The 19,055-nt window shown below is 53.3% G+C and overlaps 1 protein-coding gene across 1 annotated transcript in view; it reads left to right on the top strand.

Moving 5' to 3' along the window:
• col7a1 (collagen, type VII, alpha 1) overlaps window positions 1–19,055 on the top strand; it is a 77,473-nt gene that overhangs the window by 55,583 nt on the left and 2,835 nt on the right. Inside the window, exons 78-114 of the mRNA XM_084464399.1 lie at window positions 406–441; window positions 1,347–1,382; window positions 3,012–3,056; window positions 3,188–3,220; window positions 3,323–3,385; window positions 3,605–3,640; window positions 4,527–4,607; window positions 4,737–4,805; window positions 5,438–5,473; window positions 5,759–5,818; window positions 5,914–5,958; window positions 6,212–6,247; window positions 7,620–7,655; window positions 7,921–7,980; window positions 8,108–8,233; window positions 8,344–8,415; window positions 8,593–8,628; window positions 10,483–10,542; window positions 10,628–10,672; window positions 11,053–11,088; window positions 11,340–11,396; window positions 11,751–11,822; window positions 11,986–12,057; window positions 12,203–12,238; window positions 12,458–12,538; window positions 13,428–13,481; window positions 14,260–14,313; window positions 14,588–14,650; window positions 14,961–15,023; window positions 15,114–15,230; window positions 15,343–15,420; window positions 15,969–16,022; window positions 16,391–16,439; window positions 17,648–17,735; window positions 17,831–17,886; window positions 18,103–18,183; window positions 18,853–18,978. Coding sequence (XP_084320525.1) covers window positions 406–441; window positions 1,347–1,382; window positions 3,012–3,056; window positions 3,188–3,220; window positions 3,323–3,385; window positions 3,605–3,640; window positions 4,527–4,607; window positions 4,737–4,805; window positions 5,438–5,473; window positions 5,759–5,818; window positions 5,914–5,958; window positions 6,212–6,247; window positions 7,620–7,655; window positions 7,921–7,980; window positions 8,108–8,233; window positions 8,344–8,415; window positions 8,593–8,628; window positions 10,483–10,542; window positions 10,628–10,672; window positions 11,053–11,088; window positions 11,340–11,396; window positions 11,751–11,822; window positions 11,986–12,057; window positions 12,203–12,238; window positions 12,458–12,538; window positions 13,428–13,481; window positions 14,260–14,313; window positions 14,588–14,650; window positions 14,961–15,023; window positions 15,114–15,230; window positions 15,343–15,420; window positions 15,969–16,022; window positions 16,391–16,439; window positions 17,648–17,735; window positions 17,831–17,886; window positions 18,103–18,183; window positions 18,853–18,978 — 2,248 coding nt within the window. The remainder of the gene's footprint in view (window positions 1–405; window positions 442–1,346; window positions 1,383–3,011; window positions 3,057–3,187; window positions 3,221–3,322; window positions 3,386–3,604; window positions 3,641–4,526; window positions 4,608–4,736; window positions 4,806–5,437; window positions 5,474–5,758; window positions 5,819–5,913; window positions 5,959–6,211; window positions 6,248–7,619; window positions 7,656–7,920; window positions 7,981–8,107; window positions 8,234–8,343; window positions 8,416–8,592; window positions 8,629–10,482; window positions 10,543–10,627; window positions 10,673–11,052; window positions 11,089–11,339; window positions 11,397–11,750; window positions 11,823–11,985; window positions 12,058–12,202; window positions 12,239–12,457; window positions 12,539–13,427; window positions 13,482–14,259; window positions 14,314–14,587; window positions 14,651–14,960; window positions 15,024–15,113; window positions 15,231–15,342; window positions 15,421–15,968; window positions 16,023–16,390; window positions 16,440–17,647; window positions 17,736–17,830; window positions 17,887–18,102; window positions 18,184–18,852; window positions 18,979–19,055) is intronic.

Below are 19,055 nucleotides of genomic sequence, written 5' to 3'. Positions count from 1 at the left end.
GGGGGAGGCTGGGCTGCTATTGGACCAGCAGGTGGAGCTGCTGTGCTTCCTCCTCTTCCTTGCTGGCACTCTGCACGTCCACGACGGTCGGACTTTGGCAGCTCCTCACTGACGCTTTACCTCCTCCCCTAATGTCTTCATTACCCCTCCTCCTCTGTGTCTGCTCCTGTCGCCCATCTGTCGCACTGTCATACTCTCTCTCTCTCTCTCTCTCGCTCTCGCTCTCTCTCTCTCTCTCTCTCTCTCTCTCTCTCTCTCTCTCTCTCTCTCTCTCTTGCTCTCTTGCTCTCTTGCTCTCTTGCTCTCTTGCTCTCTTGCTCTCTCTCTCTCTCTCTCGCTCTCTCTCTCTCTCTCTCTCTCTCTCTCTCTCTCTTGCTCTCGCTCTCGCTCTCTCTCTCTCTCTAGGGCATGCCTGGGTTCCCTGGAGTTCTGGGCAGACCGGTAGGTGCTCTGTAGGCTGGCTTTGTGCTGCTGTGTGAGAGGCTCTCACACAAGAGAGACTAACTGATAAAAACATCTGCATCAGGCGCAGCCCGCCAGATCTGTTTTGGGGAGACCCCCCCCATTGTCTGGCTGCCTGCCTGCCCTTCATTTGGACTTCGGGAAATATTTATCCTGACCACCTGTTCCCCAAGCGGTGTCAAATTCAGTTTTTAGCGCCAGGGTGAGGGTTAAAGTTAGAGTTAGGATGAGGGTTAGAGTTAGAGTTAGGTGAGGGTTAGAGTTTGGGTTAGAGTTAGAGTTTGAGTGAGTGTTATAGTTAGGGTTAGAGTTAGGGTTAAGGTTAGACTTAGGTGAGGGTGGTGTAGGGTAACCCTAACCTTAACCTTAACCCTAACCTAAGTCTATTAGGTTAGGGTTAAGGTTAGGGTTAGAGTGAGGGTTAGTTTGTCACCCTTTTGTCACCCTCGTGTTACCAAGATGAGCGGGCTGACGTGATTTACATTTACATTTAAGGCATTTAGCAGACGCTTTTATCCAAAGCGACTTACAATAAGTATGTGATGATTATGATATCTGCTTCATGTGTCTTGTGATTTCCTTCTGCGCTTGCCTGCACAAACCTTTCAAAGCCTTTGTCTCTGTGCATGCCTTTGATTAACGTGAATCATCCTGGATGTGGGCATGATGATGGAATGGGAGTCTATACTTAGATAAAGTAGAAACTCTTTATACTAGACTCAGCTTTTTGTCTAACATATCTCTACATAGTTTAGAGGAGCCCATTTTTAAATCTGCCACGATCAAAGTGTGCCGTCTGTCTACTCACCGCATGCAACCCCTCTCCTCAACCAACGTGAAGCATTACTGCCTGACTACAGCACAGCCTTCTCCTCTCTCCACAGGGAAACCCAGGAGAGCCTGGGATCAGAGGTCCCACTGTGAGTATCCTCACTCCCTCACTCACTCACTCACACTGACTGACTGACACACTCACTCACTTATTCACTCACTCACTCACACACACTGGGCCCTATCTTGCGCCCGGCGCAATTGACTTTCTACACCGACGCATGTGTCGTTGCTAGTTTGCACCCGGCGCAAAGCTGATTTTCCCCCGCAGCAACCAGGCGCCACTACACTTGCGCCTGGAGAGGCGTGTCGGCGAAAAGCAGGGGCATGTTCCGGCGCAAATGATACTTGGTGCTATTTTAGTGATCTAAAAAATGTGCCAATGCAATTGCGCCACTGAAAAATACCTGGTCTATAGCGGATAGCGCAGTTGTTGTTGCTATTTTGACGTGCCATGGCAGGTCGGAACTACAACATAGCCTACGCTTACACACACGTAGGCTATACACAGCACAAACATGCAAACTATTAACCTGATTTAAATATTATGATGTTAAAGATTATTCATACGTGTGAAACCGCATAGAAATAGCGTGTGGATTGTGGAAACATTTTTTTTTCAATAGGGCAGCATGAATGAACATGAATGAAGTATAGTAGGCTATGGCATGCGTTAAAATAATAATAATAACAATAATACATTCGAGCAAAGTATATTCCAGGCTTCCAAAACAAAATCAAATTTTAGGGTAAATGGTTGGTTAAATGATTTGGGAAAGAACAGCTGATACAGAGGTAAGTTGTACTTGTAAATCAATGCATCTGCAAACACCGTACAGCAAACACATATTTTCTTGACACAGACATCGTGTACAAGCCCATAAATTTTAGGATTGATGAGTATTTGATCATGAGAAAACATAGTCTTACTGCGAGTGAGTGTTTAAAAGAATGAATGAATGCGGGTGATGCTTGGTGCGCGTGTGTGTGCGCACCCATCTGTCTAAACACACGCAAACTAAACACGTAACACATAATACAGTCCATGGTGATGTATATTAATGGGGGGACACATGCATATTATGAACACAAGTCGATAACGATAATGTATACAATACTGGTAACAAACGATGTTTGTTAATGTATTGCCGCATATCATTAAATAGACCCACAGTTGCGGCCATCGAGGGCCGCGTCCGCATATCATATATGTTTTAAGTTGTCTTTGCTGCAATTTACATGACGAATCAGTGTTTCTGAAGTTGGAGAAGAAAACGCTATTCCATGTGTGAATTCTGCCTATTATTTGGCCATAAACTGAGCCATTTGAAGTTTGAATTTCATGTGGTCATGCATCTGTCTCAGCGGAGACTGAAAACGCGCTGTCAAAATATCAACTCGTCAAGTGAAATGCGCTGGGTCTTAAAGGGGATGGCAGGTGGAACTCTCATTGGTTTATTGCACGTTACGCCCAAAACACACCTACAGGTTTCAGCCCAACCCATTTTAGATTTGCGCCGGGTGCAAAGCTCATTTATCTCGCCGTCATAATAGCAAAAGCGCCGTAGAACCGCCCACAAAGTACTTTTTACTTTGCGCCTTGACGTCTGCGTTTTAGACCGTCTAACTAGGGCCCACTGACTGACTGACTGACTTACACACTCTCTCACACTCACTCACACACTGCTGTACTGATGTTTCCGTTGATGTTGACCTAGGGTCCGCTTGGCACCAACGGGCCCCCGGGACCCCCTGGAGTGAAGGTGAGCATGATCTTCATATTGACGCTAACTAGAGATGCTCCAATTGATTGAAAAATGCTGATCGGAGCATCTCTAACAATAACCATCATGAGTTTGAGTCCACCTTACGCCATGCTTCATGTGATTGACAGGGCAACCACGGAAATCCAGGGGTCGGAGTCCAGGTAAGGCTTCACGTCTCCCAATCAAAAGATCTGTCGGCCATCTGTATTAAGCTGTACCATGTGGTGGTGGTCTGACCTGAGATCCTCCTCCCGTCCCTACAGGGTCCTCCCGGGGCCCAGGGGAGCACAGGACTGCCGGGGCCCACCGGTCTTCCAGGAGCCGTGGTGAGCTGCCATACATTGAGCTAAGGGCCTCTCTGGGCTAAAGCTGTCTGTAGACCCCCTCTGGGCTAAAGGTCCTGTCTGTAGACCCCCTCTGGGCTAAAGGTCCTGTCTGTAGACCCCCTCTGGGCTAAAGGTCCTGTCTGTAGACCCCCTCTGGGCTAAAGGTCCTCGGGTTCTCTCCTGTGATCCTTATGCCCTGTGTTTGTCTCCGTCTTCCAGGGTCCTCAAGGCCCTCCTGGGCTGTCTGGCCAGGTGGTGAGTAGCGCTGTGGGGAGCAGGACCCTCACTGCACGGACACCACTGCACACACCCCTCACTGCATGGACACCACTGCACACACCCCTCACTGCATGGACACCACTGCACACACCCCTCACTGCATGGACACCACTGCACACACCCCTCACTGCATGGACACCACTGCACACACCCCTCACTGCATGGACACCACTGCACACACCCCTCACTGCATGGACACCACTGCACACACCCCTCACTGCATGGACACCACTGCACACACCCCTCACTGCACGGACACCACTGCACACACCCCTCACTGCATGGACACCACTGCACACACCCCTCACTGCATGGACACCACTGCACACACCCCTCACTGCATGGACACCACTGCACACACCCCTCACTGCATGGACACCACTGCACACACCCCTCACTGCACGGACACCACTGCACACACCCCTCACTGCATGGACACCACTGCACACACCCCTCACTGCATGGACACCACTGCACACACCCCTCACTGCATGGACACCACTGCACACACCCCTCACTGCATGGACACCACTGCACACAACCCTCACTGCATGGACACCACTGCACACAACCCTCACTGCATGGACACCACTGCACACACCCCTCACTGCATGGACACCACTGCACACACCCCTCACTGCATGGACACCACTGCACACACCCCTCACTGCACGGACACCACTGCACACACCCCTCACTGCATTGATACCACTGCACACACCCCTCACTGCATTGATACCACTGCACACAACCCTTACCTGCATCACCTGCATGGACAAACCTGCACTCAACCCTGTTCAACATTGGGAGCCAGGTTGACCTTTGGGCTTGACCTTTACAGTGAAGTGTGCCTAACCCACAGGGCGAGGGCGGTAAACCAGGGGTCCCCGGGAGGGACGGGGTACCAGGCAAGGAAGGAACCCCGGGACTACCGGGAAAACAGGTGTGTGTGTGTGTGTGTGTGTGTGTGTGTGTGTGTGTGTGTGTGTGTGTGTGTGTGTGTGTTACTCATATTGCGAGGCCTTCTGTTATGTTTCCTCTTCAACTCTTCTCCCCCCCCCCCCCCCCCCAGGGCATCGCCGGACCCTCAGGACTGACTGGATTAAAGGGGGAGCTGGGGGACAGCGGCCCCCCAGGGAAGGTAGCCAGGCTTTTTGTGTGTGTGTGTGTGTGTGTGTGTGTGTGTGTGTGTGTGTGTGTGTGTGTGTGTGTGTGTGTGTGTGTGTGTGTGTGTGTGTGTGTGTGTGTGTGTGTGTGTGTGTGTGTGTGTGTGTCTTGATAGTGATGATAATAACGGCCATTAGTGTCCTGATTAGAGGAGCTCTACATCAGCGGTCTGCTTACGCAGAGGGAGACCAGCTCGGGCGTCCAAGGCTGGTCATGAGCTCTCCAAGGGCACTGCATTATTAACGGTCTGATCCAATATTTACACCAGCTAACGGAGATGAGAATAGATGCGGGTCCAGCTGTAAACTCTTCCTCTCCATCATCTGGAAGATGCTGTAGGAGGCTGGTTATGTTGCTGTTATGTCCTCCTCGTCTGTCGTCTTTGTTAGCCTGTTTTACAACATTATTCTTAGTATTCTTAATGATACTGAGGGCCCTCAGCCCACACAGAACCTCCTGCTGCCTGAGGCCCAGGGGCCCGCCCCAGAGATGTCTAATGAAGAGAAAGCTTTCAGGAGCAGCTCCTGCATTGACCGCACAGTAAAGTGCACTTTTCCTTTACTAGTAATGACTAGTAATGTCACTTTGTCTCCCCGTCTCCTCCAGAGTGTGGCAGGAGCCCCGGGGCCCAAAGGACGCGACGTAAGGAGATATTCATATAAAGCTTCATATCATCTGTACTCTCTTCTCACCTGACCTTTGTGTGTTTGTCATGAGGAAGTGATGTTCTTTGGCTCTCCACAAGCCAAATGGAACCCCTCATAGACACACAGCACCCCTCGCTGCTGCTCTGATCACTGCAGAACACTGTGATTATTATTGTTCTTTCAGGATCAAGTTCTCTACCAGAAACGCTGGGCTGGCATTCAGGAGTTGTGTATGAAATGTAGTTCTTAGATGACTGCTGATGTTGTGTTGTTGGATCAGGGGCTGACGGGCCACACCCTCCCCGGGGTGACGGGAGAACGAGGTCTACCGGGCTTTAAGGTGCGTCTGTTCAACCCCTTAACCGCTGTGTTGTTGACACCGTCACTGGGTGGGGATCTTTCTCTAACTCCACCCTGCCCCTTGCTGCGGTGTAGGGCGACAAAGGAGAGAAGGGCCCAGCTGGGATCAAAGGAGACCGAGTAAGTAACACTGCTGCTCAATACGACTGCTCCAGTAGTACTGACCTGACGGCAATATATATGTCGACTTGCATGGTTGGCACCGCCTTCTGTGTGTGAATGTGTGTATGAATCTGTGAATGCCTGTATGAATGGGTGAATGTGTGTATGAATGCTTGAATGTTAGGCCATAATTGTGAAGTGCTTTGATAGAAAAGGGCTGTACAAATGCAGTCCTTTTATATATATTCCTTTGTTTTGTTTTGTCTTGTAGGCGTTGCCTGGAGAAGACGGGTCCCCCGGAGAAGATGTAGGTATCAGATGAAGCACCATGCTTTCACGCCCCTGGTCCCTGCTCACACAGCCATCCACAGGGTGTTGTTACAGGAACATGATACCTCACCACCCACACCTCTGAGCTGTGTGGATGCTGAAGTTGTGGAAGCTATTCCCCTTGTGAGGGGGAGCTGTACCCCTGTCTGTGATACCTGATACCTCTGGAAGCCTTCAGTGTTGGGTACCCTAGGCCAGCCTGTTATAGAGGGGGTATAGACCATCCAGGTTTGGCTGACATTATAAAATCTGTCTAAAATTAAAACACCAAACAAGTGTAAACACTGTCATTCAGGCAATATTTGTACAGTCAAGGGTTTGAGTCCCAGACTTTGATGTTACTGGCTGCTGGGTTTGTTGTTGAATCATAACACAGGACTCTGCACCATCTGTCTGCTAAGGCAGTTAGTCAGATCCCTGAAAGATCCACAAATATTCAGAGGAGTTATCACGCAAAGAAATGTTGGTGGTTTAATTTGCCCGCAAGATAACAGGAGCAGCAAGACGCAAGCTGTGGAGGCGGGCTGCATTAGCTGAAGTACAAGACGACATTGTGTCGAGGTGTTTGAACACAGCGGGTGTCACGAGAGGAATCATGGCGGTATCAACGCTGGGATAACGACACCGTTAGCGGAGCAGTTACCCTGGAGCAGCAGGGCCACAGATTGGTTTGTGATCACCATGTGCAGTTATTTAGTCATGTAGTCCGGGGTTCACTTCCAGGACACTGAGTCTGAGCTGTAATAACGACTCCAAACACAGAGTCTGCATGAGTCTGCAGAACTGGACAGCTTGTAGCCTCCCATCAGTCCAGTGTTCAGGAGTCCAGACCCTCAGTTCACAGGAGGCCTGCCTGTCTCAGGCCTATCATCATGACAGGGGCCTCTCTGGGCCTCAATGGGACCTTAAAGAGCCTGTTTGGTCCCATTGTGCGCAGACTGAGAGAGGCTTCAGTCTGCCCCAGTGTCCATTAGCAAATGGACATTAGAAGGACAGTTAAAGAAGCCCTGACTGAGTTACGTTCCACTGTTACCTCATTTGATACAATCTTTATTCGTATTGTTCTACCCCATCTTTTTATTTTCTTGTTTCTTAAATAAATGTACACTAATTATATCCTCACTGTTTAAAGGCTGTATGAGTTATAAATCTGTTCCACTAATAAAACGAGATATCACACCTGCGCACCCACACTCAGCTTTTCACACCGTTGTCCTGTAATCATACTTCAATACATCTTTATTGTTTCATTAGTCCAGCTCCTCTGAACCTTTTAGTTATTACCTTCACAACCAAACAAAAGCTGGATGTGGTTTGTCTGCTGACCTGACCTCTCCTCTCTCCCCCAGGGGGCCCAGGGTCCAGCAGGGCCCAAAGGAGACAAGGTGAGCACACCGTTCCACACCCATCCTGGCATCCAGTTCTAGAGAGGTCGGGTACTTCTAGAAAAACACAATCCAGATGTCTGTCAGACCGTCTCAATGCTAAAGGGTTTCACTCAGTGAGACTTGGGCGCCAAACGTCCAGAAGTCCATCAGAGACTCGACTAGCCCTCATTCCCCTCATTGGGGACCCCTGGATTCTACCCATTAACTCTGTTTACCCCACCGCCCCACCGCCTGATGAACAGACGTGTCCCTTGTGTTGCAGGGAGATAAGGGCGTGGGTCTGGCCGGACCCTCGGGCCAGCACGGACCTCAGGGGTTAAAGGTCAACATGCAACACAACATCCCACATACACATTTAACAGACACACAGATTCCTCCGGATAGTGTGTCACATGCTTCAGATTTGGTCTTTTAGGGCTGTGTCGATTAACAGCTGCCTCTTGTTTCAGGGAGATCCAGGTCTTCCTGGCCCCGCCGGGCCCCCGGGGGCCAGAGGTCTGGTGGGCAACGCGGGCCTGGCCGGCCTGAGAGGAGAGGTTGGGGAGCCGGGCTCCCCCGGAGCCCCTGGGGAGCGGGTGGGTCTCGACCTCAGAGCCTCCTCCCACATGGCGCTGTCTGCTGGGTGTCAGAGTGATGAAGAGCTTCATACGTGTATCTTCATCTCTCTCCTCTCTGTTGTCTACAGGGTCTCCCCGGGTTCTCAGGGCGGGTCGGTACTGCGGGGGCCCCCGGTCCGGCCGGGCCCCTAGGGCCAGCGGTGAGTTCACCCTCTCACTCCTACCGTCAAGAGGCAGAAGCTATAAATGAATCAGTGGGGACGGTGTAGTGGGGCAGTGGGCCAGGGGCTGGTGACCCCCACCGCCAGATCCTGAACTGTGTCTTCAGTAGACACGGAGGGTGGGGTTAATGTTGTACATTTCTTTGTGTTTTCTAGGGCGCGCCAGGTATTGATGGAGGAAAAGGAGACAAGGTGAGCTCAAACCCTCAATAATCCATCACAACCTCCATCACAACCTCCATCACAACCTCCATCACAACCTCCACCACAACCTCCACCACAACCTCCATCACAACCTCCACCACAACCTCCATCACAACCTCCATCACAACCTCCATCACAACCTCCACCACAACCTCCATCACAACCTCCATCACAACCTCCATCACAACCTCCATCACAACCTCCATCACATCCTCCATCACAACCTCCATCACAACCTCCATCACAACCCCCATCACATCCTCCATCACAACCCCCATCACAACCTCCATCACAACCTCCATCACAACCTCCATCACAACCTCCACCACAACCTCCATCACAACCCACATCACAACCCCCATCACAACCTCCATCACAACCTCCATCACAACCTCCATCACAACCCCCATCACAACCTCCATCACATCCTCCATCACAACCTCCATCACAACCTCCACCACAACCTCCATCACAACCCCCATCACAACCCCCATCACAACCCCCATCACAACCCCCATCACAACCTCCATCACAACCTCCATCACAACCCCCATCAGGTCCTCCATCACAACCCCCATCACAACCTCCACCACAACCTCCACCACAACCTCCATCACAACCTCCATCACATCCTCCATCACAACCCCCATCACAACCTCCATCACAACCTCCATCACAACCTCCATCACATCCTCCACCACAACCTCCACCACAACCTCCACCACAACCTCCATCACAACCTCCACCACAACCTCCATCACAACCTCCATCACATCCTCCATCACAACCTCCATCACAACCTCCATCACAACCTCCACCACAACCTCCATCACAACCTCCACCACAACCCCCATCACAACCTCCATCACAACCTCCATCACAACCTCCATCACAACCTCCACCACAACCCCCATCACAACCTCCATCACATCCTCCACCACAACCTCCACCACAACCTCCACCACAACCTCCATCACAACCTCCACCACAACCTCCATCACAACCTCCATCACATCCTCCATCACAACCTCCATCACAACCTCCATCACAACCTCCACCACAACCTCCATCACAACCTCCACCACAACCCCCATCACAACCTCCATCACAACCTCCATCACAACCTCCATCACAACCTCCACCACAACCCCCATCACAACCTCCATCACAACCTCCATCACAACCTCCACCACAACCTCCATCACAACCTCCATCACAACCTCCACCACAACCTCCATCACAACCTCCACCACAACCCCCATCACAACCTCCATCTCAACCTCCATCACAACCTCCATCACAACCTCCACCACAACCCCCATCACAACCTCCATCACAACCTCCATCACAACCTCCATCACAACCTCCATCACAACCTCCACCACAACCCCCATCACAACCTCCATCACAACCTCCATCACAACCTCCACCACAACCCCCATCACAACCTCCATCACAACCTCCATCACAACCTCCATCACAACCTCCACCACAACCTCCATCACAACCTCCATCACAACCTCCATCACAACCTCCACCACAACCCCCATCACAACCTCCACCACAACCCCCATCACAACCTCCATCACAACCTCCATCACAACCTCCATCACAACCTCCACCACAACCCCCATCACAACCTCCATCACAACCTCCATCACAACCTCCATCACAACCCCCATCACAACCTCCATCACAACCTCCATCACAACCTCCATCACAACCTCCATCACAACCTCCACCACAACCTCCATCACAACCTCCATCACAACCTCTCTCTCCCTGTAGCAGGACACGCCCCTGCTGCCCAGCGGTGTGTAACGCTCCTCTTCTCCTCCACAGGGGGAGGTTGGAGTTGGGGTCCCAGGGCTGAGAGGAGAGAGGGGGACCCCCGGCACCAGGGTGAGTGCTGTCAGGTCCCGGTCTGTTGGAGGTGAAGCTCCGTCCTGAATGTGCCTGATGCTGACGCTGTGTTCTGGGGTCGCAGGGTGAAGAGGGCCGGGCGGGCGAGAACGGAGAGCGCGGGCCCACGGTCAGTATCTGATGAATCCTCCTCCTGGAGGACCCACATGGAACCAGAAGGTTCTGGATCATAGCTTAGTACTGGAACTGAACTGGTTTAAAGGCAGTCATAAACCTTTATGGAGGGGCTCACCAGTACCCGCTGCTCTGAGATAAGGTTAAGGTTGAGTTAAGGTTGTTCAGGTGTATCCCCCAGGTGTCATGAGGTGGCTGCTTGATGATGGAACATTTGGTCCCTTAGGGTCCTGCTGGTAGCCGTGGCGACCGAGGAGACAAGGTAACCGTGACCTTCAGCCCGTTTACAACATCCCCCCGGTGATGGGGCTCATGTTTTGACATCGATGTGATCGACATGCAGGAATGAACTGTCTCGCTTTCACTTTATAACAGGGAGACTTGGGACCACAAGGAGACAAAGGAGAGAAGGTAGGACCACAACAACCACACAACCCTGCAAGCTGTGTGTGTGTGTGTGTGTGTGTGTGTGTGTGTGTGTGTGTGTGTGTGTGTGTGTGTGTGTGTGTGTGTGTGTGTGTGTGTGTGTGTGTGTGTGTGTGTGTGTGTGTGTGTGAAGATTCCCTCCTGTGACTGAGAAGACGGTGGTGATGATCAGGCTATGGGAGCAAGATTCAGGTGCTGCAGCTGCTGCTGCTAATGTCGTTTGTTTCCCTCCACAGGGGGACACTCTGCTGGTGGGGGGACCCTCCGGAGACAAGGGCAACAAAGGAGAGCTGGTCAGTGAACCCACCAGACCCCCACCACACCCCATCACACCCCCATCAGCCCCCACCACACCCCACCACACCCCTATCACCCCGCGACCACACCCCCACCACACCCCCACCACACCCTGACCACACCCCCATCACACCCCCACCACACCCCCACCACACCCCCACCACACCCCATCACACCCCGCGACCACACCCCCACCACACCCCATCACACCCCCATCAGCCCCCACCACACCCCATCACACCCTGACCACACCCCCACCACACCCCACCACACCCTGACCACACCCCCACCACACCCCCACCACACCCCCACCACACCCCCATGTGACTCTGTGTTCCTCTGTCCTGCAGGGCGACCGCGGGGCCAAAGGGCTGCAGGGCGAGAAGGGCCTGAAGGGCCAGGAGGGGCCGTCGGGGGAGCAGGTGAGCCAGGGGCCCACCTCCGTCCAGGCCACGCCCCTTAGAGGTGTTTCCAGAGATAAAGCTCGTGTGTGTGTGTGTGTGTGTGTGTGTGTGTGTGTGTGTGTGTGTGTGTGTGTGTGTGTGTGTGTGTGTGTGTGTGTGTGTGTGTGTGTGTGTTCCTCAGGGTCTGCGGGGGGAGCCTGGAGAGAGGGGGTCCACGGGTTTCCAGGGGGCCCGGGGCCCCGGGGGGCAAAAGGTAAGCGCACACACACACACACATACACACACACACACACACACACACACACACACACACACACACACAGAAAAACGGAAAAACACATTAATGCAAAGTGTGAATATAGAGTGAAAAGGTCTCTCTCTCTGTCTCACTCCTCCAGGGAGAGGCTGGGCTCCACGGGGTGCCTGGAGAATCGGTGAGTCCATCTTCCTCCTCTTTCCCTCCTCATCCTCTTCGTACTCATCCTCTTCTTCGTCCTGTTGTTAGAGAGAGCTGATGTGATTGGTCTGTTCTTTGAGACAGCTGATGTGATTGGTCTGTTCTTTGAGACAGCTGATGTGATTGGTCTGTTCTTTGAGACAGCTGATGTGATTGGTCTGTTCTTTGAGACAGCTGATGTGATTGGTTCTCTCAGGGTTCCCCAGGGAAGGACGGACTGTCCGGGTTCCGAGGGGAGAAGGGAGAGATCGGATTAACTGGAACTCGAGGAATAAAGGTATTTTAATGTGTGTGTGTTAGGGATGGGTCAGAATATTTGATTATTCGATTATTCGTTCCCGAGGGTCAAAGCCGATTTTTAACATTTGGACCGTTAACATTTTTTATTATTATTAATCATGTACAGAAAAACAATATACACAATACACAAGCATAAATATTAATATATATGCATACAACACAAACACTGATCACTGTTAAAGTTTGTTTTTTTGCGTTTAAGATATTAAGTGATTTCTTGCCGATGATCCATGGCTGCCTTTGTGAATGTCGGCACACATCGAATAATCAATTATTCGTTCATACCACCCACTGATTATTCGACCATGAAAAATTTGAGTTATTCACATCCCTAGTGTGTGTTTGTCTGTGCATGCTAGTGTTGGTGTGTGTGTGTGTGTGTGTGTGTGTGTGTGTGTGTGTGGATTAGTGTATGTGTGTTTGTATGTGTGTAGTGTGTGTCTGCCTGTGCATCTTTCTGTGTGTGTGTGAGTGAATGGTGTTCCTTCCTGTTTGATGTTGAACTGGGAGAGACAGGTCACAGCCTGGTCACTCCAGACAGAAGAGATCCTCCAGAGAGAAGAGATCCTCCAGAGAAGATCTTGTGTGTTCCAGCAGCCTGTTCCAGAGTTTCCTCTCCTCCCTCTGTTCTGTCCACATTGTGAAAGCCTTTTCTGTCCACTGATGCTTTACAACTAATGGCAGTGAGGGTGATGACTCACAAGGTGATGAGTATTCCTGGGAGCAGTGTGTGTGTGGGTGGGTGAGGGTGGGTGAGGGGGGGCTATAGAAAGCCCTGCTGGGCTCAATTGCAGGTTTGGTGTATTTTCTGTCCTCTGAGTCACAACCATGTGTCTCTGTGTCATGTGACTATCTTGCGTTTCCAGGGCGACCGTGGGCCCAAGGGATCCTGTGGTGCGGATGGTGCCAAGGGAGAGAAGGTGAGACAGGGAGGGGGAGAAACAGGGAGGGGGAGAGAGACAGAGAGGGAGAGAGACGGGGGAGGGAGACAGGGAGGGGGAGAGAGACAGAGAGGGAGAGAGACGGGGAGGGGGAGAGAGACAGGGAGGGTGAGAGAGGGGGAGAGACAGAGAGGGAGAGAGACAGGGAGGGTGAGAGAGGGGGAGAGACAGGGAGGGGGAGGGAGACAGGGAGGGTGAGAGAGACAGGGAGGGTGAGAGAGGGGGAGAGACAGGGAGGGGGAGGGAGACAGGGAGGGGGAGGGAGACAGGGAATGGGAGGGAGAGAGGAAGGGGGAGATACATGGAGGGGGGAGAGACCCCAGGGTGAGTGAGGCGGCGGGGGAGGAGGGAGGAATGTTGACATGATGAGATTCTGTAATCCATCAGCTCTCAGCCGCGGGGCCATGGGTCCACTGAGCTCCACAGACAGCGGTGGAGACGCTGTACATAGGACATAGTGTACATAGGACATAGTGTACATAGGACATAGTGTACATAGGACATAGTGTACATAGGACATAGTGTACATAGGACATAGTGTACATAGGACATAGTGTACATAGGACATAGTGTACATAGGACATAGTGTACATAGGACATAGTGTACATAGGCCGCACGCTGAGCGCCACTGTTGAACTCCCAGCGGTGCACTCTAGAAGTTTAATTAACCTAACATGTCAATTAACCTAACATAACATGCTCATTATCCTAGCATGTTAATTAACCTATGTCTAATGATCCGTGTTCATCTCTCAGGGTGACGGGGGGGTGCACGGGCGGACTGGCCTCCCGGGGCGGGGGGGAGAGAAGGTAGGAGACGCAGCCTGTAGCACAACGCCGCAGGATCACATGCTCCATGTTAGCGTCACATGCTCCATGTCAGCATCACATGCTCCATGTTAGCCTCACATGCTCCATGTCAGCGTCACATGCTCCATGTTAGCGTCACATGCTCCATGTTAGCGTCACATGCTCCATGTTAGCATCACATGCTCCATGTTAGCGTCACATGCTCCATGTTAGCCTCACATCACAGCAGCATCACGCGCTCCATCACATGTTGAAGCCCTGAGTCTGCTTGCAGGGGGACGCCGGCCCTTCAGGGACCACAGGGAGCCCGGGGAAGGAGGGACTGATCGGCCCCAAGGTACGGTGCGGTACGGTACGGTACGGTACGGTGCGGTGCTGCGGTCACCAGGACCAGGCCAGCCCTCAGTGGTCCCGGTCCCAGTAGTAGAAGGTGTTGAGGCGCAGTGTGGCCGCTGGTCACCAGGACCAGGTGGTTGGTTCCAGTAGTAGAAGGTGTTGAGGCGCAGTGTGGCCGCTGGTCACCAGGACCAGGTGGTTGGTTCCAGTAGTAGAAGGTGTTGAGGCGCAGTGTGGCCGCTGGTCACCAGGACCAGGTGGTTGGTTCCAGTAGTAGAAGGTGTTGAGGCTTGATGCTCCCGTGTTTCCAGGGGGACCGTGGATTCGATGGAGTGGTGGGGAGCAAAGGAAGCCAAGGAGAGAAGGGTGAACGGGTGAGGCCTGCAGACTCTCCAGCACACTGCATCACCTCTGCTTCCTGTCCTTGTGCTGGACTTTAACCCTCCGTGTCTGTGCTGACTCAGGGCCCCCCCGGGACCCCGGGCCCCACCGGCCCCCGGGGCGTCGACGGGGCCGCTGGCCTGACCGGAACCCAGGGCCCCAGTGGGTCCAAGGGCCCCGAAGGGCTCCAGGGACAGAAGGTGATTCTCTCGGGCCTCATTGGTGCTATCAGAAATGTGTGTGTCCATGTCCGTGGTGTATTGTGTGTTCCTCCCGTAACCCAGTGGCCATGGTTTGTGCGTTCCTCTGCAGGGAGAGAGAGGGCCAATCGGCCCCGCCATGATGGGGCCCCGCGGGGTCCCCGGCATTCCAGGAGTCCGGGGGCAGCAGGTGGGTCCAAACGCACCTAATGAGACCCCCCACACCTGAACCAGATCCTCACACTCACCTGAACCAGATCCTCACACCTGAACCAGATCCTCACACTCACCTGAACCAGATCCTCACACTCACCTGAACCAGATCCTCACACCTGAACCAGATCCTCACACCTGAACCAGATCCTCACACCTGAACCAGATCCTCACACTCACCTGAACCAGATCCTCACACCTGAACCAGATCCTCACACCTGAACCAGATCCTCCAGTCTCTCCTGAAAGCGTCCAGTTCAGCAGAGCCTCGACCCCTCATCAGGAGAGTAGGAGAGAGGAGAGAGGGTTAGAGAGGAGAGCCTCATCAGGAGGTTCTGTTGTGCGGTGGGAGGGGGGGTCCAGGGGGGCGGCTGATGGCTCTTAATGCCCTCGGGGGGCTATTGGCCACGTTTCAGACCCCCTGGCTCCATGACGGTGGTGTCACCGGTGTTAATGTATTGTGTGTGTGTGTGTGTGTGTGTGTGTGTGTGTGTGTGTGCTGATGCCTGCTACCTTGTGCTGCAGGGAGAGTTGGGTCCAGATGGCATGAAGGGAGACAGAGGAGACCAGGGCTTGACGGTCAGTAGTCAGAGACACACACTTAGATCTACACACACACAAACTCAGATCTACACACATTCAGATCTACACACACATCTACACACACACATACATACAGAAACACACACACACACACACTACTGGAAACAAACTACTCAGATCTACCTGTATGCATGCACACACAAACACACTCTGATCTACACGCACACACACACACACACACACTCAGATCTACGCAAACACACACACACACACACACTCAGATGTACACTCACACATGCACACACAAACACACACACACACACACACATACTCAGACATGCCACTCACACACCACCATGGATGAGTTGGTATGAAGACTCTTGGCTCTCGTCCCGCCCCTCCAGGAGGACGACATCAGAGACTACGTCCGGCTGGTGATGAGTCAGCACTGCGGTGGGTCCCGCCGTGCCCGTGGTTAAACGCCGTTTCATTTTTGCACACGTTGAACTCGGAGCGAGACGTCACATTTCAGTCACCAGCTGGCGACGCAGTCGCCTGTAATCAATCACACAGCGAGGCTACCATCAAGTACAAGCCCTCGTGCTGCCTCACAGACTGACCTTTCCTTCATTTCTCTTTTGTCTCCTTCCCTCCACTGTCTTCCTGTCCATCTACGCCGCCCCCTCAGCGTGTGGAGGTGAGTGAGAAGAAGGCCAGCAGATGGGTGGTGGTGGTGGTGGTGGTGGTGGTGGTGGTGGTGTGTGCAGGAGGGGCTTGGTACACAAGGGCAATAATTAGCATGAGTCATTCTTACGTTAGTGCATCTACAGCTCAACGGGAGGGGAGGAGGGAGGGAGGAGGGGGAGAGGAGGAGTGGAGGAGGAGGAGGGGGAGAGGAGGAGGAGGAGGAGGGGGAGAGGAGGAGTGGAGGAGGAGGAGGGGGAGAGGAGGAGTGGAGGAGGAGGAGGGGGAGAGGAGGAGGGGAGGAGGAGTGGAGGAGGAGGAGGAGGATGAGGGGGAGAGGAGGAGGAGGAGGAGGGGGAGAGGAGGAGTGGAGGAGGAGGAAACCAACAGGAACCTTCTTTATGTTTTTCTTTTAGCTGCACAAATGCAGTTCTCTCCCATGGAATTAGCATTCGGTGTCATTTAAATACAAATAGGATGTGCTGGATCAACGTCCCAGACGCTGAGTGCTTTGTGCTGTCTAGAAAGGACCTCATTAGCAGCAGTCTTCAGGTAGTAACCACACGTTGAGTCCTGCAGTACTGCTTCCTCCAGGCTGGAGTCTCAGCTAAATTCAATTCTTTACGTACGTAATGTTGGTGTTACGGAACTATTATTAACTCTGATTATCATTTGAACATTATATTCCACATTGCCCATTAAACTCTCCAAAGACATACTCATTATATATTATACGGTATATAGACAGACTGTATAGCCCTCAACAGACTGATCCCAGATATGCTTACCAGGGAGGGTTTGTCGTCTGGGGGTCTACAGGTCTGGGGGTCTACAGATCTGGGGGTCTGGGGGTCTACAGATCTGGGGGTCTACAGGTCTGGGGTCTGGGGGTCTACAGGTCTGGGGGTCTACAGGTCTGGGGGTCTACAGATCTGGGGGTCTGGGGGTCTACAGGTCTGGGGTCTGGGGGTCTACAGGTCTGGGGGTCTACAGGTCTGGGGGTCTACAGATCTGGGGGTCTATAGGCCTGGGGGTCTACAGATCTGGGGGTCTGGGGGTCTACAGGTCTGGGGGTCTACAGGTCTGGGGTCTGGGGGTCTACAGGTCTGGGGGTCTACAGATCTGGGGGTCTGGGGGTCTACAGGTCTGGGGGTCTACAGGTCTGGGGGTCTGGGGGTCTACAGATCTGGGGGTCTACAGATCTGGGGGTCTACAGGTCTGGGGGTCTACAGGTCTGGGGGTCTGGGGGTCTGGGGGTCTACAGATCTGGGGGTCTGGGGGTCTCCATGTCTTTAAGATTGAAGGTTTTCTGTTCCTCTGGTTCTTTGTTGCACGTCACTAACCCTAACCCTGTTGATTCCTGTACCCCCCTCCCCCCTGGTGCCCCCTCCCTGTGTGTCCCCCCCCCCCCCCCCGCCTGGCTCTCTCTCAGGTCTAGTCTCAGAACCTCAGACCCGACCTGGGGTCCGGTCCCGGCCCGCCCCTGAGCACCTGGCCAGGACGGTGGAGGACGGTGAGTCCCTCTGCGGGCCCCCCATGCCTGCCCATGCCCGCCCCCATGCCCCCCCCCATGCCCGCCCATGCCCCCCCTACCCCTAACTGTCCCCTAACCCCGGACAGAACCCTCTGAACCTAACCCTAACCTGGTGGTTTTCTGAGCTAGAAAACAGAGGACTCTGTCAGCGCCGCGACCCCCCAGCTCCACATGAGGGTCTGCCGCCCCGGGTCCACGCCGGGGCACACTCGGCCTGGTAAAACCCGGTCTGGTGGTAGACCCGGTCTGGTGGTAGACCCGGTCTGGTGGTAGACCCGGTCTGGTGTAGACCCGGTCTGGTGGTAGACCCGGTCTGGTGGTAGACCCGGTCTGGTGTAGACCCGGTCTGGTGTAGACCCGGTCTGGTGTAGACCCGGTCTGGTGTAGACCCGGTCTGATGTAGACCTGGTCCGGTACCCGGCCTGGTCCGGTGTAGACCTGGTCTGCTGAAGACCTGGTCTGCTGAAGACCTGGTCCGGTGTAGACCTGGTCTGGTACCAGACCTGGTCCGGTGTAGACCTGGTCTGGTGTAGACCCGGTCCGGTGTAGACCTGGTCTGGTACCAGACCTGGTCCGGTGTAGACCTGGTCCGGTGTAGACCTGGTCCGGTGTAGACCTGGTCCGGTACCCCTCTCTCTGTCCCCCCAGACCGGGAGGTCCGCATGGTGGTGAACACCAACGACCCGGACTACGAACACATCTACTCCATCGAGGCCTACGACGAGCCGGCCGAGAACACGCCCCTCCTGATGGCCCTGACCAATCAGAGCGACGGTACTCTCCCTCTGTCTCTCTCTCTCTCTCTCTCTCTCTCTCCAAAGTCCAGTATCTCTGCTAAAGATAAAGTGAAG

Source organism: Micromesistius poutassou (assembly GCF_964030765.1).
Source record: "Micromesistius poutassou genome assembly, chromosome: 2".
NCBI classification, from domain to species: Eukaryota; Metazoa; Chordata; class Actinopteri; order Gadiformes; family Gadidae; genus Micromesistius; species Micromesistius poutassou.
The sequence above is the reverse complement of the archived record's forward strand: the minus strand, read 5'-3'. Positions and strand labels throughout refer to the sequence as shown.